A 22,103-nucleotide genomic window follows, 5' to 3' on the forward strand; every position below is an offset into this window, starting at 1 on the left:
ATATATTTCGCAGTTTTAACTTTGTGCTTCCTGTTTCTCTCCACCCCAGAATGTCTGTCCAATGAATGAATAACCTCAGATCACGTGTGGTTTTGCTTCGTAATGCTGGTTCACTTGCAAAAGGGGCAATATGAAAGTGGACCACACCAAACAAAAAAAATCAAAACTCTATTTGGTCTGGACCAAAGCAAGTGAACTAGCGGACTTTCCCTGTGTGAATACACCCTAAAGCTTATACTTTGGTGCTTCCTCTTCCCTGTGTCTGAAATTTCCCCCCTTTTCTATCTCTTTGTTTCTTTCTTCCAGAGCGTCCCAACCCCGTGAGCAACCTGACCCAGCATGTGAGGCCTGGGTCTGGGGTGGGAGGACTAGGCCGTGTGGAGTGGCTGGTTCTTCTGGTGGTGGTTTCAACTCTGACCTTCCTCTGCCTCTTTCTCCTGCTGGCTGTGCTGGTCTATTGGAGGTGGGTACAACACCACAGTTAACGGAATAACTACTTTTGAGTTGTTGTTTATAGATTTGAGGTTTGAAGGTTGACTAGAACATTGCAGGACCTGCTCCCACCTTTTCTTCCTCCTCTTTTATATCTAGACTTATATCCATTGCATCAGCATATTCCATGATGGACCAGAGTTATTGTAGCTCTGGTAATCATTTTATATCCACTAGTTCATGAAAACACACATAACTCCTTTTCTTTTGGTAACTTCTGTAACATGACTGAAATACAGTAATATGTGTAGTATCTGGAAGAAAAACTTGTCTTCATATGCAGTCATGTTTCTCAAGCTTCCCCCAAGTGTGTAAACCACCCATACCAGCTCATGCCGGAACATTATGGTTAGCTGACCCAGGTTCAGCTTGTCAGTCAGAAGCTAGAATCTATCTATCTACAATCTACATCTAATATTCAATAAAGATTCAATAAAAAAACTCACACATAACACAAGGCAGGGGATCCCACGACTAACAGCTCGTTGTACACAGCATACTGTATAGTATGGGTAATATACTGTTTATAAAAGGCAGAAGTTAGAGATATAAAATGTACAGTAGTGCTGTAGACTTTATTGAAATAATTCTGAAACACAAAGCAAATCATTGGTGACGTGACGAAAAAGTAAGTACAATACGAAGTGCAACACCAGTTAGTTTACAAGTGAAACTGTGTGTTACCCTCTCACACAGACACACACTCACACACAGAAGCCTGGCAGCAGGTGGTGGGGGTGTGATGGGGTGTTTAATCCTATTGTGGAGCAAAGCTCAGATCACAGCCATATGTTATACACAGACTGTGTCCTATTGGCCGGCCGTCAGCAGTTGGTACCGCCCTCATTAGCCAGACTTCTGCTCTGCTGCATTCAGGTCCTATGGGAAAGATGGAACGTATTTGCACTGGGCTTTAACTGATCAATTGATATCAACATATGGGGATATTATGCAGTGGTTAGCATAGACAGTTGGATGATATGTATTTACTACAATTTAACAGCATGTGAAAATCGTTGTCTTAATCGCAACCAAACATCTGCCATATCAATAATTTTTTAACTGGAGTGACTTATTTGTGGCATGAAGTATTGAATATACTATATAAATATACATATATATATATATATATATATATATATATATATATATATATATATATATATATATATATATATATATATATATATATATATATATATATATATATTTGTTCCATATTGTATCTTAATCTACAGTCTTGTACAGCTGTTACACTTATGGACTTTGGTCAGATTATTTTGAAACATTAAAAAATATGTTTTAGATTTTTGTACAAATGCAATACTTTACACACAGCATGTACACTATAGTATGATGAGTGCCAGGACCAAAAATCACATATCATGTTGGTACTGGCATTGGCAAAATTTAAACAGATTATGGGTAGATCTTTTTTGGTCGGTAGAAGTAGATAGAAAAACATGAAATACAACTTTTTTACATTATTCAGAAGTGGAGTGAATCAGTGAATCGTGCTTCTAAATGTGCCAAAGTATGAACAATATTATCAGAAGCAAACAAAAGGAATTACTATGCCTTCTCAGTATGAAAAAAAATCATCTTTTACAATTTTCTATTTATCACCGCATTGTGGCACAGCTTTGCCCCATGGGACTTGAATGCATCATGCCACAAGCTGTTTTACACCAAGAAGTGGCTAGGGATTGACCTGTATTTGTGTGTGTTGGTGTCATAGTAAGCCAACAACCTTAGAAAAGCTTTACCTCCATTCGCTCCTATTCCATGTCCACCGCCTGTTGCTCTCTCATCTGTTCACCGGGATGAATGCTTTCTGCTCTCTGCTCTGTATCAAATACAGGTAGGGAGAGTACGCGCGCGCGCACACACACACACACACACACACACACACTCACATGGATGAAGTGGGTCTTGGTTAGAGTAACTGTTGTCCCTGGAAGATGTAGTGTTAGATATGGACACAAAAAAATGGTAAATGGTAGCATTCACTGTCAATACGTTTACTTTCATGTTAGTCATATAACAAAGCCATATGGTAGTCCTTAATTGGAATGAGTGTTATTTTAGGTCAAGTTAGCAACAACACAAATGTACAGTGTGAGTGTATAACTCATCAACTAGTGTTCGAGTACATGATTGTTCTCAAAAAAGCAAGTACAGGTTGACAAAACTTTAAGTGTATCGGTGATCTGTCTGTGTTTCTGGTAAATAGTGCTGTTTTTCGAGTAATACAGATTTTATTTTCCAGTCTTGAATGTAGCCTTCTCCTCACAGTCTGATCTTCCCCTCAGCAACTCTTTAGATTCTGTATGTTTTGGTGTGTGAATCCGTTTGGTGGAATTGAAGTATGCCAGCAATACAGTGACGGTCTATTTAAACTATGGTTATTATATCATCCTACAATTTATAATACTTAAATCACAAAACAGATTGGTATTGCCTTTTTTTTTTAAATCTAAAGTTTTGTTGGGAAGCACAACACAAACATCTAGTTGTAGAACAATTAGATGTTCCTTCAATAAAATTGTTTAGGTGATAATCTCGTTTCTATTTTTAAAAAGATAAATCTTAATGTGATTAGTCATATTTGTGTTCAGCTACATGAAGTGGTAATAAAAAATTATTGTCTTTCTGTCAGGCGCTGTTTCCAGACCGCCCATTTCTACGTGGAGGACAGCAGTTCACCCAGGGTGGTAGCCAATGAGACGCTCCCTGATATGTCCATCCCAGGTAACGACCAACCAAAGCACTTCTTACATGTACATTATAACCCCCACTGCAGGACTGATGTGCTGCTATACCAGCCGGGGCCAGAGACTTTAGATCTGTTTATTTGACCACTGTTGGATGAATGACACTGCTGCCTAACAACTGCTTTTAAAGGAATAGTTCAACGTTTTTTTTATTTTTAGTGACCGTCAAGAGCACTTCCTGGTTTCAGGTTTGTATTTGATTCTAAAATGACATAACGTGTAAAAATATAGAGCGCAACATAACGTGGTAAATAAACAAGTCTCAACAATCATACAGAAGTGATATGGTCATTTTGGCTAACTTCCTGTCAGTGACTGCAGTTAGGAGTCCCCTCCCTCATCCCTACGTCACCACCACATGAACACACAGCCGTCTTTATCAGATAGTGCCGTGATGGAGAGCAGCTAGTCATGCGCATACACTGTTTAAGTGATTGCTGTATGAATATAGAGTGGTGTAACACACATATTAACAAAAAAATACATCACTTACTTCTCCTTCAAGTGATGTTGTAAAGTGCATCTATTGACCTGCTCCCCTTGACTGCCAGTGTTTGAGCTAAGCTAACCTGGATGTGAAACCTTGGCCCATTTCTATATCAAAAATGCACACACAGTTACAGAAACAGTTTTTGTGGCCTTTTCCTGAGCCGTAGACTGAGGCAAAAAGCAAAAATGTTGAACTATTCCTTTAATGAGCCCCATAATAAGGCACTGAGCTCTCAGTTGCAGCAGTAGTATGAATGACCAGAGCTGTGCAACCTCATGTCCAACCATCCACCATCATTAACCCATTCCAATAAAAAAGGTTAAAGCATCAATCAATAACCCCTTTTACACAGCCAGTGAAATCCGGGAATATGCCGGAATTTCGGCCCTCCGCCCTGCTGTATAAATGCGACCGTTGCGGAACGAGGGAAGAAAGGTGCGAGAGATTGTTCCGGGAATTTTACTACCTCGGGGGGTAGTAAGATTGCAGACACAATCAGTTCCGCCTCTCTGTTTAATTGCGGCCAGCTTGTTGATGCGGAACAGGGGGGCATTTGACGTTCCATAGCCTACGTTCTAAACATGCGATCATGTTAGCAGTTGAAGGACGTGTGTTTAAGATTAACCACGGCGGCCTGATGTCCCGTAAAAATCACCAAATAAAAGGAACGGCGTATAATCTAGCTGGTCATAAGGTCCGCTGCTCAATACAAACCCCCACGCTTCATTTTGCAGAGTGTATGAGTCTATTTCTGCCTGGGGGAAGTTGTACAATGGGAAAGCTAGGCTAGGCTAAGCTAGGCTAGGCTAAGCTAGGCTGCGACCGGATCGCCGCCGCTATTATTATCCTAAATCTGAGCGTATATCCACACTTTATTTCTGTCTACAGTAACGTGACTTCACACACTGTGTGTATGTGTATGTCTGATTGGCAGATCTCTGCCCTCACAAAGAGACTCGCTCACAGCCAACCTGTCACACAAACACACACACACACAGACACAGGCACAGAGGTGAAGCAGTGAGCAGCGGAGTGATTTTTGTCAGTTTGGTTAACAGTCCCAGAGATGTTGGACTCAGCGCGTCGCGAGATCAACCAGCACATCATGGGGACAGTAAAATACGGCCCTCTTACTGCAAGCTCCAGCACTTCTGCTCTCAATTCACCGGCCAGTGTTGTTGTTGTGAAGCAGCTGACCGGCGCAGCGCTAAATGTTTACGTCACACCTGACGCTGTTTACAAGCACCTCTTTCATTCCGGAACGCTGTGTAAAAGGGGCTACTGATGCGCCAGCAGGCCGGCGTTGCTTGGTTCTGTGTAAATAACACAGAAGCAAGCAAAGCTGGCATATTGGAGTGATGTTGTTCCGTCAAAATGCTGCAATCTCTGTGTAAAAGGGGCTAATAATTGCTGTACACATCCCACTACGAAACTATGAATCCAAACACACGACACCGAGAAGATGCAGAAGATAGTGATCAAGTCATTTATTTTCTTGGATTTTTGTTCTGGTAAATTAACAAGTGAGTGAGTGCATGCAGAAGACTGGTATGGTTGGTAGAGAGGTAGCAGTGGGATTATGGGTTACACAGCTCAGACTTTAAACTCTTTGTGTCTACATATTTGATATGTAGCCACAGCTCAGAGGAAGGTTTTAGTTGTGTGTGTGTGTGTGTGTGTGTGTGTGTTTGTGTGTGCGTGTGTGTGTGTGTGTGTGTTTACGTGTGTGTGTGTGTGTGTGTGTGTGTGTGTGTGTGTGTGTGTGCGTATGTGTGTGTGTGTGTGTGTGTGTGTGTGTGTGTGTGTGTGTGTGTGTGTGTGTGAGAGAGAGAGAGAGAGAGAGAGGCAGAGAGAAGGAGAGAGAGAGAAAAGCAGTGCCCAGTAAACCAATTAGAAAGAACACAGAAATATAATACATTACACCGGGCTTGACAATTGCTCTGTATAGCTGTTCCAGCTCTAATCTTCAGGTCCAGGATTTTGGATGGAAACCCATCAAATGAATGGAAAGCTTTTGGGTGCTGTTTACAACGGGGTCAGAGGTCTCCATTCACACCAGGGCTAGAGGGTTCAACAACGCCCACTGGCCCTGATGTGAGCCCATAACAGACAAAGCCTTCTGCTACTGAGCCTCTCTCACACTGCCAGCTGGAACCATAGGTTTATATACTATCTATGGTTATAACTCAGCTCAACATTCATATGTGGTATAATATGTTTGTGTTTGGAAACCATTAGAAAAGTCAGCTAGCTTGACCAACTCATACTATGTCCACACAGCAGCAGACAGTAGGTGTGATGTATGGCCATATGTTATTTATGTTAGATGTGTCAATGAGCTCAGACTAAGAGTCTCACACATCCCATAATCCTCTTTAAGACAATTGTTAGCTGCCACTTGACCACTTCCACACCTACAGTACACACTATTACACACAAAGGAACACATATTACAAATGTGTTGCCTTAGTGTCATTTGCTTTTTAATGATGATCGGGATATCAATATATTTGTTTAGTGAGTTTACCAGACCTCTGTAGCTCACAAGCCATTACTAGCATACCATGTCTGAAGTTTGAATTGCATTATGGGAAATGTAGGCTCATGTTTCTGACAAAAAAATAGAACTCTTAAGCATCAGTTTTCGTCCTTATTTCAAACATTCATCGGACTGCATTGCTTAATTGGTGTAGTTGTCATGGTCTGGGTTTATCTTGTTTTGGTGTTACCCGTGTTTCCTGTTTTATTTTGGTATGTCTGTCTTGTTCCTCCCCATGTCCTGTCAAGTTTCCCTCCTATTTGATTACTGCTCCCTTCCCTAATGTGTTTCACCACCTGTCCCTCGTTGTCTACCCTGTCGTGTGTGTGTGTGTGTGTGTGTGTGTGTGTGTGTGTGTGTGTGTGTGTGTGTGTGTGTGTGTGTGTGTGTGTGTGTGTGTGTGTGTGTGTGTGTGTGTGTGTGTGTGTGTGTGTGTGTGTGTGTGTGTGTGTGTGTGTGTGTGTGTTTGTGTTTATAACTCCCAGTGTTTCTTTGTTCCCTGTCCGAGCATTGTACCTGTTGGTGAGTCTGTCCCTGTATGTTCCTGTGTTCCATGTGCCTTTTTGCGTTTCTGGAGTTTTTTGTGTTTTTGGACAATAAATTACCCTCATTTGAAACTTTCTGCATTTGGGTCCTGCTTGGCTGTCCGCCTGTCGTCACCGTAACAGTAGTTATATAAAAGCACATGAATTTTATTGACTTTTGTAAAGACTCTCTCATTTGACGAAACAATGGCAACAGTCTGGCAGAGCCTCTCACAAACAAATCCCACACTGGAGCACTTTACATTAATTTGTCAGGGGCAGGCCACTCTGTTTTTGTAATGCCCTGGTATCCGCATAAACAGTGCATGTCTTAGCCCTCATCCTACTATCTGGGGTCATTTCAGACCCCAGAGGTAAACATATTGTCATATCTCACTAATAGTTTATTCTATCATTCCTATGTTTCACGACTTTGTCAATCAATTTGTTCGTCATCAAGACTCAATATAATTTTCTGATTCGCTTCTATTTTTCTGCTTTTCAAAAATACAAATGTATTGGGGTGATTTTGACCCCAATTTAGTTTTAATAAATATAACTATTTGGGGGAGTAGGGGAGCGCTCTCAGTCAATTTTAAGTTGACAGACAGCAGAGTAACTCTAAAACACGCATTTCATAAAAGACGAATATTCCCGTTAAAACCTACACTACAGTATGTTTCCATTTTTCGGATTGAGCATATCAACTTTAACTCTCCTAAAATGATTATAATCTGTTTTAATCTCGGATGACATTATTTACATCACTAATAATGTTCATAGAAGAGTAATTATGTATTATTTTTCTTTTGTGGTTTCTCCCAGTATTCTTTGCCTGGGGGTCTCTAGTGACCCCGTCAGTAGTCCATGTATGTAGAATACGTTGGTAGGATGAGGGTTAAAAGTTATTCAATGCCATTGGTGGAGGGTTGGTGCCTTCATCTTTCTCTATGGGCCAGTTACTGTCTCATGAAGCTAACCCTTTAACAAAGTCCCTTTCTGTTCTTTGCAGATGACATGGAGGCCATTCCAGTCCTGCAGTTCATCAAACACGTCTCTGAACTCTACTCAAATAATCAACAGGGGTTCTCAGAAAACTTTGAGGTAAGCAGCAGTGAAGTCTTGTGTATGTGCAAACCGGACAGAGTAATGTAACAATGTTAAAAATGATATGATCTTGCATTACTGACCGGTTTGACTACAGGCTTCTATAGGTTGAGATGTTGAACGAAATAAGCTATTATTGCTTTGCCCCTATACACATCCAGTGGTTGTAAAGTCTTGTCAACATTTCCAGGTCGTGTTTGTTTCCACCTGATGAATTGGGATCTAATATTCCCTCTCTAGAGAGAAAGGAAGAGGGGGTTGATATTAAGGGATGCTCTGGAGTTTAGATGCAGGGGGATTACTTTGAACACAGTAGAGTAAATGGTCAGTTAACAAGATACATGCATGTGTGATACACACAACACAATTTACAGACTGGACATACTGATGCGTGTGTGTGTGTGTGTGTGTGTGTGTGTGTGTGTGTGTGTTTGTGCCGTGTGTATCTTTCCCCAGGAGGTCCAGCAGTGCACTGCGGATATGAAGATGACATCAGATCACTCCAACCACCCTGACAACAAGCACAAGAACAGATACATCAACATAGTGGCCTGTGAGTATAGGCTGAACACTTCATAGCACATCTCGCATGATCTTATGTTTCTCATGGACTGTGGCTCAGGTGAAAAAGAAATGCAGTGTTTCCCCCAGCGCTTTATAGCTAAGGCGGCCGCCTTAGCAACGCCAGCCTCCCGCCTTGACTACCAACCGACCCCCCCCCCCCCCCCCAAAAAAAAAAAAAAAAAAAAATTAATTATTTTTTTTTTTTTTTTTTTTTGTGCTGCACAATTAATGTAATAGCAAGCGCGATGTGTGTGTTGTGCATGGTCATAACTGCGCGAAAGGCCGCGATTTGCGGTAAAAAGCATGTGTCCCCAAGCGTTTCTCTATCAGCTGCTCTGTGTCTGCGGCTTTGCGCGCGCGACCGTACCGCACCGCGTGCGACTACGGCATGCACGCGGGAGAGTTAAACGAGCAGAAGCAAACCGACATTTAACTGGTGGCGATAATAAACGCAGTGCAGTTCTATGGGGATATTTAGCTGAACAGAAAGAAGTGCTCTGCAAAGCTAGAATAGTTTAAGACTCCACATCACCGTGGCAACACAACCTTTCTATCAGCTAGGACAGCGCAGAGAAAAGTTTGATGAATGCATGAGAGTCAGAGCCGGCCCGAGGCATAAGCGAACTAAGCGGTCGCTTAGGGCCCCCGACCGCCAGGGGGGCCCCCTCAAAAAAAAAAAAAAAAGATTTTTATTTTTATTTTTTTTTGTTTCTGTGTTTGATATTAACATCACATTATGCAAATGTGAGTTAACATACAAAAAAAAGAATACAATGTTTTGGTCTAGATAGTTAATAGCCTAAAAATGTAATCAGTTCATCTGGGAGGTAATCCGAATCGGATCATGTCACGTTCACATCCATGCACAGTGTGTATTGAGTTTATTTAAAAACAATTGGAAATGGGGCTGCCCTCAGTTGCCCATGCACTGTGTATAGTCTATAGCCTATTTCAGCCTCGTCTGTGGAAAAAAAGATACAGTAGCTGGACAACAGAGTTCTTCTGCTTCGTTCCTCTCACTGAATTTAAATGCATTCATTATATTACAGAGCAATATGTCCCGTAAAAGAAAAAGAGCTTCAAGCCCAACCCAGAGGGCCCTCCATAATATTTGATTTTATATTAATATTTGTATGGAAAATCCATGTGTCCTTCAATAGCTTCTAATTCATCTGACCAGTGTATCCAAATTATTTGTTCACACAAAATTTCTCAGATTCAGCCTCTTAATTTTTCTCTCAAAGTGCACCAGATTCATGCATTTCACTTTAAAAAGGTTAAAAAAAATCTCCCGGGGGGGCATACCCCCTGACCCCCCTAGGAGGGTCTGAATCTCGGCTGTCTAACATTTTCACACAGCTGCACAGTGGAGGCACTAGCGGAAAACACTGGGTGTGTGAATAATATTTAGCAAAGATCTATAGTTTCAGCAGCGCTAACATTGGACTGAAGGCTTGGGCCGGCTCTGAATGTATGGTCCATTATTTGTATTTAGTGTGTCTGTATAGTATTGCACCAAAACAGTAGAAGTTTTCTTTAATTGTGCTTTGTACTGTCTGCACGTTTACACATAATTTGTACCTGCACATAGCAAACAAAATTGCACAACTGTAAGGTCAGTGTCTGTTTTATTTCTTTACGGCGCATTGGCATCTTTGAGCAAAATACCCCTAAAATTTTCGGCGCGGCGCATTGCGCCGCGCCTCCCCTGACACGGGGCAGTGACCACCTTGACTAAGACATTTTCTGGGGGAAACACTGAAATGGTTCCATATTAAAGTCAAAAGAGCAGTAGGCTGATTAAACACTAGCTATAAAAATGAACTTCCATCATTGGCATATTACCAACAAATGAGGGGGAAAGTGATGAGACCCCCCCCCCCCCCCCCCCCAACGTCATTTATTCCATAATTCTAGGACTATATTTTCAATTGCCTCCATTTTTGTTGTTGTTGATGTTTTTTAAATTAACAAGACGAACATAACATAACACACATATACGTACAAACATACATGCATATTTACCAAAGTTCATATTAAACAATAAATGGTATGGTATACATACGAAAGGAGAGTCGGTTAAAAAATCTAAACTCAGTATCTACCATATCTTTGTATCTAAGACACATCTTCTTTTAAGACATATTTTTTTAAACCATTGTGCGTTTTCCTCCTCAGACGACCACAGTAGGGTGAAACTTAGACCGCTGGCTGGGAAGGATTCCAAACACTCTGACTACATCAATGCCAACTATGTGGATGTGAGTGTCTCTCCACTGCTGCTACAATTCACTCATGTGTGCTCTGTGTGTTTGACAAGGACAATCAATCATCTTGAGATTATGCATGGGGGGCCGATAACCGCTTTCAATGTATCAAGCGGTTTGAAAAAGTCAAAGTATTCAAAACCGGTTTTAAAACAAATGTATTAAAGGTGCTACGAGGAATTTTACGTTTGTGTTAATTCCAGTGGCCCCTTGGGACAAAAGTGCTAGAGCTTTTACTACGCCAGCCTTGTTCCTGGGTGAGCGTACCCTTGACAAAGGCATTACAAAAAACTATATTAAAATAGCATTCTTTGCACTGATGGTCTCGTTTGCTGTCACATGTCATTTATGGTCATCCGAGTAAAAATGTGACTGTTTCAGAAATATTTAAAAGTTCCTCGTTGCACCTTTATCTTTTTTTTTTTCTTTTTTTTTTTTACACAGACATTTCAAAATAACACATTTGAGAGCTGTAAATTGCAATAACGTGAAACCATGGGATTTTTGCTTAAGGTTATCATACCGTCAGAATATCATAACGTGCCTTTTAATGCTGAAATACAAAACAACAAACAAACAAAAATATATTATAAAATATTTTCTCTAACCCTTTGGAATAATTTTTTGAGTGTCGTGGAATCATTTCCATATTCCACTAATAACAACGACTAATCTTGTGTCTCTTTTCCTTCTGCATGCCATTAGGGTTATAATAAGCCTAAGAGCTACATCGCAGCCCAGGGCCCTCTCAAGTCCACCTTTGAGGACTTCTGGAGGATGGCGTGGGAGCAGAACACGGGCATCATCGTCATGATCACCAACCTAGTGGAGAAAGGCCGGGTTAGTTCCGACATGTTGGCCTGCTGTACACATGTGATGTAAACTTTGGGATGTCTAAAAGGAATAGTTCAACAATGTAAATCTTTAGCTTTTTTTTTGCCTCACTCTCCGGCTCAAGAAAAGGCGACAGTAGCTGTTCCCGTAACTGTGTGTGCACTTTTCTCATGTAGAAATGGGCAAAGGTCGCTCATCCAGGTTAGCTTAGCTCAAACACTAGTAGTCAAGGGGAGCAGGTCAATAGATACACTTTACAACATCACTATATCTTTACACTTTCTTTCTAAAATGTATTGATTCTAAAAATGTGTTTGGGCTCGAGCTATAATCTAGAACATTTCTCAAAAAAGATTTCTGATATTTATTTAGTCTGATTGGTTTGTGTGTGTGTGTGTGTGTGTGTGTGTGTGTGTGTGTGTGTGTGTGTGTGTGTGTGTGTGTGTGTGTGTGTGTGTGTGTGTGTGTGTGTGTGTGTGTGTGTGTGTGTGTGTGTGTGTGTGTGTGTGTGTGTGTGTGTGTGTGTGTGTGTGTGTTTATTCTACAGAGAAAATGTGACCAGTACTGGCCAACAGAGAACAGTGAAGAGTACGGCAACATGGTGGTCACACTGAAAAGCACTAAAGTCCACGCCTGCTACACTGTTCGCTGCTTCACACTGCGCAACACCAAAGTCAAAAAGGCAAGAATATATGTAAGATATATGTAAATACTGTTTATAAGACAATATTATATTTCTATAATTATAATATGGTGACAGGTTGGCTAGATCACAGCAGTGTGGCCCTGTGCATCACATCCTGTGTATCATGCACGGTACTACTCTTCTTCTTCTTACTTTTTATTTATTACTTTTTTTTGTGGGGGGTTCTCCATCCACTACACCATGAGCGACCCCCCCGCCCCTCCATAACATGCAAAAAGAAAAACAATTCCAAGCATGAACAAAGCTCCACATTGTCAAAACCATCTTGTCTTTCTATTTCCACAACCTAAAAAACCTCCCTTCTCTCATCTCCTTGTTGTTTAACCACGCAGGGTGGGAAGGGGAACACTAAGGCACGGGCCCAGGCTGAGCGCACTGTGCTCCAGTATCACTACACCCAGTGGCCAGACATGGGTGTGCCTGAGTACACCCTGCCTGTCCTCACCTTCATCCGCCGCTCCTCTGCCGCACACAAGCCCGGCATGGGACCCATACTGGTACACTGCAGGTAAGGGCTGAACAAGGAACTCTCCATTTGCTGCTGCCATTGGTGTCTGTCTGTCTGTTTGTGTATGTGTGTATGTGTATGTGAGTGTGAGACAAACATTGTTGTTCGATCAAAAGTTGAGTGGTCAAGTATGACTAGAAAAGTGTTATAGGCTATATAAGGACAAGTCCATTTACCATTTACCATTGACCATATATAAACTCTTTCTCTGGTGTTGGTGTGTTGTCAAGTGTCGGGCCAACATCCATCGGACTTATGAACAGCTGATCCATCTGTTTATGTATTTATATATACATTTTCTTCTATACAAGCACTGATGACACAAATGAAGTTCCTAATAGATAAATACAGTTAATTGAATTGAATTGTAATTGTGTTGCAGTGCTGGAGTGGGCCGGACGGGGACGTACATCGTGATAGACAGCATGCTGCAGCAGATCAGAGACAAGGGCAGAGTCAATGTACTGGGCTTCTTCAAACACATACGCACACAGCGCAACTACCTGGTGCAGACTGAGGTTTGTATATCTATGTCTGTGTGTATCGACCAAGTGTTTCTTATGTAAGTCAGTGTTATTGGAAGTGTTTTTGTCTGGACAATGGTAGACAAGTGAATGTCAGCAGACACATTCCAGTTCATCTACCAGGAACCATGAATGTCCTCCTTTGATTTTTTTTTTTTTTTTGCATTTTTTTTTTGGCATTTTTATGCTTTATTGACAGTGCAGAGAGACAGAGTGACATGCAGAGAACGACCGCGGTTGGGAATCGAACCCGGGTCTGCTGCTGGGCCCGGGAGGGGGACGCCTTACCAAATGAGCTAAAGGCGCCCCCCCTCCTGTGATTTTTAATGAAAATGTGCTAAATACTTAGTTGTCAAAGAGGCATAGGAAGGTGAGACAGTATATCGTTGCACCTTTTGCACTATCCTCATTCCCCCTCTGTCTGTGTTTATACCTATACAGTGTATGTATAAAAATAATAATATAAGTAGCTATTGTTTTATTTTTATTTCTATTCTAATTCAATGTTTTTATATGTGAGTGCAAAGGGCCCACAACTTCCATTTCCTTGTTCAATCCTGTGTTGTAACATGATAAATAAAATCAAACCTTGACCCTTTTGTGTTACCTGACCAAGAAACCTACACAGTCATCCATCCACCTTCTTCCCATTATGTTACAAATCCTTTAACATAATACATGTTTCTACTGCAGTTCATTGTATTCTACCACAACATTTGTGTGTCCACCTGTACTGATCTTGCCATAACAGCTGTTACAAATGTTGTTCTGTCTGTTTTTCTCATCTGATCCAGGAGCAGTATATCTTCATCCACGATGCCTTGATGGAAGCCATTTTGGGGAAAGAGACGGAAGTGTCAGCCAGCCAGCTGCACAGCTACTACCACAGCATCACTACACCGGGACAAAGCGGACGCACATGCCTCGACAAACAGTTCAAGGTCAGGGACAAACATTCTCCATTGCCACACAAAATGATGAATAGTTAGATTACTAGATAGTGATTAAAGGTGCTCCGAGGAACTTTAAGTTTGTGTTCATTCTTGCACCCCCTTTGGACAAAAGCAGTATTGTTTTTACAATGCCAGCTGTAGTTACCAGGTGAGCGTACCCATGACAAAGGCATTACTTTTTTTTTTTTATAAAAATATTATACTTTGCACTGATGGTCTTGTTTGCTGTTGCGTGTAATTTATGATCAGAGGAAAAATTAGACTGTTCCTCATAACACCTTTTAAACTTAATTAGTTCCTACCATTTATATATACAGTTTCTATTATTTATTTTGTGTTAGGTTCCCATTTTCAATTTGCATGTTCTTCTTTACACATGTGCGTTAAGAGAGCCTATTGGAACCGTTGATGTCATTGCTAACAGTAGCGTCAGTAATTGTTGGGCCGACAATGAAATAATTCTATTTGTATTAGCTTAATATTACTTTAACTTTTAGCATACTGTATTGGTTCCCGACATGATACAATCTTTAAAATATTAAAATAGATTATTGAAACACAACAATTGCAATAAAAATCGAATCACATTTAGGATGAAGAGATGCATAATAGCAAAAGTCTTGGATTAAGGGAATGCCTAGAGTATAGGTGCCCTAGATTGTGTGTAGGAAACTCAACACAGTTTTACATGCATTTGGATTTTCTAATACCATGAATAATTTCGTTTGACGAGATTTAATTAAAACTAATGCTATGCTGCTTCTCTCTGGAAATGACGGGTCAACTCATAGTAAAATATTATTTAAAAAAGAATAGTGGTAATATTGTAGTAATTGAATGCAGTCATTGTTTGTTACAGTATTTCTAATAATCTGATAACTGACATTGTTAAATGGAAGTATTAATGACAAACAGAAATAGCTTACTTATCCCCCCCCAAAAAATAGCAGTATGGGGAATTGTAAGTATGTGTGTTTGTTTGCTTAGCTGGAGTTCACCTATAGACTGGAATATTGAACAGTTGCATTCGAGTTTGAACTAGACGTAGAGGGGAACTGCTGGAATAGTCCTCAACAATAATTTTTTTTGTTTTGTGTATGTGTGTTTTACACATGTAGCAATCAGTAGGCCTACTCGAGTTGAGGGGGGATGAGGGGAGATGGCATCCCCCCTTGGAAATAAAGATCGCAAAATCATCCCCCGTCTAAAACGGCCATCCCCCCTTTCTATCCCCTGTTATTTTATCAATGAATGTGGAAATATTACCACTATTTCAACATTTAGTAACACCGGCACATACGCTGCTGGTACTCCACTCTGCACTCGATTCCGGCGCTTGCCAGGGCAGGGGAAATGTATTTTATTTTTTTCACCCAATTAAAAAATGTGTAGCCTATATAATATACCATTACCATTCCTAGCTTCTGATTGGATGGGCACGGTGAAAGCCCGCCTCCAAAATCACACATCACCTGCTTTCCTGTGGTAAACCGTCAATCACGTCCACAGAGCTCAGTCTCTCCTTTGCAAAGGCAAGGGCTTATCGGCGAATTTTCTCACACGTTAACTTGTTCTTTCGGATAGTAAATGTGGTGCGCAAAAGCATATTCACTTCCTACTTTATCCAAACCGACTTACAGAACTTTTTGTGTAACGTATCGCTTATTTGTAAACAAGCCTAGTGCTGCTTCCGCCTCCAACGATGCTGCTGCTGCTGCAACATCGGGGTCACTGTCTCTTCCCCTCAGCGAGGGCTCCCCCAAAGCCTTCTCTTCTATCGGCTCAGGCTGCCTACTGTAAATATGTTTTCAGGTTGATGCAAGGGGCGAATTAAAAAAAGAAACTAAAGGGTGATGTTTATAAAAACGTTTTGTTTTTATTCATCAAACATTTGGAAACAAAACAGCAAGAATGAAATCTCTCACAGGAACAATCAAAGTCGATTGCATATTGCGTTCTACAGGTTTTCTTTTTTTTTCTTTTACATAAATTAGATTTTTCCTTCTTGCAATTTCACTAATTGTGTCTGGAACATTCCTTAATATCAGTGTTTCTGACAGCACAAGTGGATTTTTGATTGAGAGATACTGTCATCATCATTATCTATTATTTCCTAAGAAAATTTTAAAATTAAATATTTCTGCTTTTCATAGAAGGTGGCAGATGGTTGTTATAATGATGTGGAAAGCTAAGCAGTCCTATCATGGTAAACCCCCCCATACAACATTGATGTGTCTAAACCTTACATACAGTAACTCTGGCATAAAGCAAGCGCAAAGATCTTGCAAGGGCAAAAAAATTCTGCTCGTGTGAACACCTGAAAGGAGCGGCTGTTGAATCTTTGCATCTTCACTCTAAAGATTCAGAATATTACAATGGTTTACTGATTTGCTAATATGTCAGTAAAGGAGTACTGGCACCAAGCCCCCCCGGACCCCCTCCCCCCCCCCCTCCCATTTCAAGCACTGAAAATAGTATAATAATTATCTCTTTATGTGCTTAAACAATAATCAAAAGGGTACACCATAGGTCTCCCACCATGCGCCGTCATCAGCACAAATGATCTGTCCCTAAATGTTAAATCCAATCCACCATCCCCCCTGATTTTTTTCTTTTACAACTCGAGTACTAGTAGCAATCAGGTAGCAATAGACAATGAATAGTTGTGTCACACACTCACCCCTCCTCTCTTGTTGCCCTGTCTTCCAGCTGGTCACACAGTGTAACGCCAGATTCACAGAATGCTTCAACGCTCAGAAGGAGTGCAACAAAGAGAAAAATCGAAATTCAGCGGTGGTGCCGTGTAAGTCTTAACACACTCATGTATAAATGCATTACATCTTTAAAAAAAACGCCTCCGGCAGCAATAACAGAACTTAAAATAATAGTTTTAGTTTTTAGTTTTTCTCTGCACACACACACAGTAGGGACAGGTAGCAGATTGCGAGGAGACATTCACTGATTTTGACAAAAACATTCTTCAGAATGACCTAGTATGCCTTTGAATAGGAAAGTAAACATTCATGAGCACACAGAGCATCTCACAGTGACTCTGGATTAGACCTGAATGGTATGACCAATATTCAAATGGCATGGGCCTGGTCAAGGGGCCTTATACACATGTTGCCTTTGATTGTGATTGGTCTGTTCCAATAAAGTGGTGATGAATGGTTCTCTCTCTCTCTCTCTGTCTGTCTGTCTGTCTGTCTGTCTGTCTGTCTGTCTGTCTGTCTGTCTGTTTGTCTATGTGTGAGCAGCGGAGCGAGCGAGAGTCGGGCTAGCACTGTTGCCCGGCATCAAAGGCAGCGATTACATCAACGCCTCTTACATCATGGTAAGCACTCAATACTTCTCCTGTCAATCTTAGATCTGCCTACACTCTCTCATTTAAACGTTTAACTTAAGAGCAGGTTACATCAAAATAAGAGTAAGACACAATCATGCTATATCACACTGGCTATGTGTGTTTTCATCTACACATGATTTTGTTAGAGTCGTGCCCAAATCCCCAAATGGTTAGATATATCCACTCAAAACAGCTCACAGTTAAAGGTTCGAGTAACCGATTCTGGTTTGTTGACAAAATATATTTTGGTCAAATCAGTGAATATCTAGTCAAAAACTGCTTCCGGTCCGTACTGTGAGTGCGCTGGGGAGACATTGTTTGTTAATACACAGCCCCTAGGCTCTGTAAACGAAATAAATGTAAACTGAGGGGGGGGGGCCATGTTCGTTTACAGAGCCTAAGGCTGTATATTAACACCAGATTCATGTTCAGTGCACTGACAGAAAGGTCAAGAAGCAGATTTTGAGGAGATATTCGCTGATTTGACAAAACATTAAGTCTCAGAATGTAAAGTCACTATGATATTGTATCATAGTGTGATAAAAATCTATGTGTTTGAATTGTTTTAAGCAGGACCTAAATCCAAGCTGACGTGTAAATGATGTGTAATGCTCCCGTTGACCTGTTGTGGTTGTTTTCATCCAATGTTCAGGGTTACTACCAGAGCAATGAGTTCATCATTACCCAGCATCCTTTGCCCCACACCACAAAAGACTTCTGGAGAATGATCTGGGACCACAATGCACAAATTATTGTTATGCTGCCTGCCAACCATGGACTGGTAGGAAACACACACACACACACTCACATACAATCATATGTTTCCCCCCAAAAAATACATACACACTCTATAAACTGATGTTGGCTTATTGAACCTTTGGGGTGTGTGTGTGTGTGTGTGTGTGTGTGTGTGTGTGTGTGTGTGTGTGTGTGTGTGTGTGTGTGTGTGTGTGTGTGTGTGTTGTGTGTGTGTGTGTGTGTGTGTGTGTGTGTGTGTGTGTGTGTGTGTGTGTGTGTGTGTGTGTGTGTGTGTGTGTGTGTGTGTGTGTGTGTGTGTGTGTGTGTGTGTGTGTGTGTGTGTGTGTGTGTGTGTGTGTGTGTGTGTGTGTGCTCTCTCTCTCAGGCAGAGGATGAGTTTGCATACTGGCCCAGTCGGGAGGAGGCCATGAACTGTGAGGCGTTCACTGTCACCCTCATCAGTGAAGACCGCCTCTGTCTGAACACTGAGGAGCAGATCAGCATCCACGACTTCATACTGGAAGCTACACAGGTAAATGCTGTGTGAATGCGTATGAGGGAGAGAGAGAGAGAGAGAGAGAGAGAGGAAACTGTCAAACTGATTGAACTGTACTCAGAAGCCAGCAGATTCACTCATGATGTGCAACAATCGTGGGGCATCAAACATAAGGTATTAGGCATGAGCTTCTGGTTGTACTGATAATGTGTAACCAGACAGAACATTTTAAAGCTGCAGTACGTTTTAGGTTAAGATGGTACGATTCACTTTAGGGGGTGTCTGAAATCCTTAATAACATTTAGTTACAGGGGAGAAGGACATATAAGTGTTTCAACCCCCTTTTTTTACCTCTTTTCGAGGGGGTTTTCTTTCATATTTCTAAAGGGTCAAATGCACCTGTTGATGCTCGCAGTGCTTGTTTTTTTTACTCTTTATGTTCTCTATTTATTGTATGCATCAATAGGCTATACCATGGCAAATTATTTGTTTGTAAAAAAGCAATACACCTGATTATGACTGTAGTAAATCTTGAAATTGTAGTTATTTTCAAAATGGATAGATGTTTGGTAAAAATCAGCCAATAGCATTGGTTTGGTCAAAGCTCAAATGGAGGTGTGGAATTTTCTAAACCAAAAGTCAAGTCATACATCTAACCTTTGTCTCTCTCTCTCTCTCTCTCTCTCTCTCTCTCTCTCTCTCTCTCTCTCTCTCTCTCTCTCTCTCTCTCTCTCTTACTCTCTATCTCTCTATTCCTGTTGGTCTATCATTCTGTCTGTCTGTCTGTCTGTCTGTCTGTCTGTCTGTCTGTCTGTCTGTCTGTCTGTCTGTCTGTCTGTCTGTCTGCTTACCAGGATGACTATGTATTAGAGGTGCGTCACCTTCAGTGTCCCAAATGGCCCAACCCCGACTCAGCCATCAGCAGCACCTTCCAGCTCATCAACCTTATAAAACAGGAGGCGGCCACCCGCGATGGACCCACCATTGTACATGATGAGTATGTCTAAAGTTATATTTACACCTTGTCAAATCAAAATGTAATAATATCTAACAAATCTGTCACTACATCATAAGATATAGGTGTATGTGTAGACACTGCAAATGATGCATATGTCAAATTGTAAATGTCAAAGTAAACAATTGAATATTACAGTAAATTACACTTTGTATGGCCACTTTGCATATTACATAATATTTGTAAATAAATGGAATTAGGAAATGAATGTGGCTCGGTTAATATGACCTTTTTAATAAGCATTTGGCAGAGTCATCATGCGACACATTTTTAAATGGATTTTCGGACTTGGCCGATTATTCACAGTGCATGGTTGCATTGTATTTTGGATTCTTACAGGTTTATTTATTTTTTCCTGCGGTGATAATCTTTTAAACTTTTGTATTTATTTGCGAGCGTTGATTTTTAGGTAGAATGTTGACAGTGTGTGTGTGTGTGTGTGTGTGTGTGTGTGTGTGTGTGTGTCAGGTTGGGTGCAGTGTCTGCGGGCATGTTGTGTGCCCTCAGCACCCTGTCTGAGCAGCTGGAGAGTGAGGGCGCTGTGGACGTCTATCAAGTGGCCAAGATGATCAACCTCATGCGGCCAGGGGTCTTCACATATACTGTGAGTCTGACAATATCAACTAGAATAATATCCACAGACATACTGGATTCCTTAAGGAGAGACACTGCAGGGGGGAGAAAAGTGTTTTCATACTAAATGGACTTGACTTATATAGCGCTGTTTAGACGATTTCCTCAGCTCCAAAGCGCTTTTCATTTATTACCACATTCACCCATTCACACACACGCACGGCAGTAGCTCCCGTCCCATGCAAGTTGCTCTCTGAACCATCGGGAGCAATGTGGGGTTCGGTGTCTTGCCCAGGGACACTTCGACAAGTGGCGGAGAGACGGGGGGGATCGAACCTCCGACCCTGCAGTCCAGTGAACGGCCGCCCTACCCACTTTGCCACTGCCGCCCATACATACTAAATGTACATTTAAGTGTTTATTTGACTGAACCTCGTCTGTTTGCGTGTGTCTCTTTCTCCTGTACAACCATTAATCGCCTTAATCGCAACATTATTTTTTTAGTTCAAAAATGTTGAAATATTCCTTTAAGCTACAGATATGATTTGAGCAGTACAAAGCATGGTGGTACATACAGTTACATTGTCCTCTGTGTATGTGTGTTTACAGGAGCAGTACCAGTACCTATACAAAGCCCTACTCAGCCTGGTCATCCCCCAGCAGAAGGGCTGCTGTGTTGTGGACAGGGACATGAATGGGAGCGTGGCTTGTGTGTGTGAGCAGGCAGAGAGCATGGAGTCGCTGGTCTGACGCTCCCAAACACCCCCCCCCCCCCCCCCTTCCCCGGAGCCACACGCACTTCACTTTGTTTAAAAACGTCAAAGGAACTAATTGTGGGGACAAGACTTTTTGAGGCCTTTTTTGCCAGAACTCTTGGTTAAAATGAAAAAAACAAACAAAAAAAAATGATTACTTTTTTACACGGATAAAAAGTTTTTGATATTTATTTTTTTCGCCATTTTATGTCTTAATGTTCTCCTATAATGGAAAGGGGTTTTGCGACGGCGTTTTTTTTTAGTTCCACGACGGCTGGCGGAGTTTGGTAAGGCGACGAGAAACACTTTTTCTGTCTTTTTTTTCTTGTTTGCACTATATAATGTCAGTGTTACTGCCTAATACTAAAGCTGACTCACTTTGGCTTTTTCTCCACGCGAGCTCAGACATTTTTTTTTGATATTCCACTGCAGCTTTTTAGCTCTTATTAGAAGGAATTGCTTGTGTGAAAGGACATTGTTCAAGCAGTTGATTTTAGGCAGTTGGATGTGAAGGAGGAAGGCATGGTCTCATATATCTTCACTCATTTATCACAAGAAGAAGCCACATCGTTGGACCATATTGCCACGGACAAAGCAACTCTTCTGTTTTCTAAAAATCAATATCCTTTTCACCAGTAATTTTTTTCCCTCCCTCTTATTCACACCCATGTTAGAATATACCTTTTGGTGGTGTAACAACAACTCCTGTGATGAATTTATTTGTACAATTGTCATATTCTGCTTTTTAATATATGGAAATACTGTATGTATACATATATAAATATATCCTTCCTATCATAATAACTTTGTGATTTTTGTACATTGTCCTTATGTGGCCTAACTGCCTCAGTTTCCTCCACATCCGATTAGTTTTACCCACTCCACTTTACTCACCAGC

General features: G+C 41.1%; 1 protein-coding gene across 1 annotated transcript in view; it reads left to right on the top strand.

The window, feature by feature from the left end:
• Nucleotides 1-21,200, top strand: part of LOC307249728 (receptor-type tyrosine-protein phosphatase gamma-like) — a gene marked incomplete at its 3' end in the record, with an annotated part of 357,685 nt that extends 336,485 nt beyond the window's left edge. The window contains exons 13-29 of the mRNA XM_080026579.1: nucleotides 307-463; nucleotides 3,152-3,243; nucleotides 7,832-7,923; nucleotides 8,383-8,479; nucleotides 10,669-10,751; nucleotides 11,463-11,597; nucleotides 12,139-12,273; nucleotides 12,630-12,805; nucleotides 13,188-13,323; nucleotides 14,124-14,270; nucleotides 16,992-17,085; nucleotides 17,540-17,616; nucleotides 18,281-18,409; nucleotides 18,752-18,898; nucleotides 19,717-19,859; nucleotides 20,346-20,481; nucleotides 21,060-21,200. Coding sequence (XP_079882705.1) covers nucleotides 307-463; nucleotides 3,152-3,243; nucleotides 7,832-7,923; nucleotides 8,383-8,479; nucleotides 10,669-10,751; nucleotides 11,463-11,597; nucleotides 12,139-12,273; nucleotides 12,630-12,805; nucleotides 13,188-13,323; nucleotides 14,124-14,270; nucleotides 16,992-17,085; nucleotides 17,540-17,616; nucleotides 18,281-18,409; nucleotides 18,752-18,898; nucleotides 19,717-19,859; nucleotides 20,346-20,481; nucleotides 21,060-21,200 — 2,117 coding nt within the window. The remainder of the gene's footprint in view (nucleotides 1-306; nucleotides 464-3,151; nucleotides 3,244-7,831; nucleotides 7,924-8,382; nucleotides 8,480-10,668; nucleotides 10,752-11,462; nucleotides 11,598-12,138; nucleotides 12,274-12,629; nucleotides 12,806-13,187; nucleotides 13,324-14,123; nucleotides 14,271-16,991; nucleotides 17,086-17,539; nucleotides 17,617-18,280; nucleotides 18,410-18,751; nucleotides 18,899-19,716; nucleotides 19,860-20,345; nucleotides 20,482-21,059) is intronic.
• Nucleotides 21,201-22,103: the final 903 nt, after the last annotated feature.

Source organism: Ammodytes marinus (genome assembly GCF_949987685.1).
Source record: "Ammodytes marinus genome assembly, chromosome: 4".
Classification (NCBI taxonomy): Eukaryota; Metazoa; Chordata; class Actinopteri; order Uranoscopiformes; family Ammodytidae; genus Ammodytes; species Ammodytes marinus.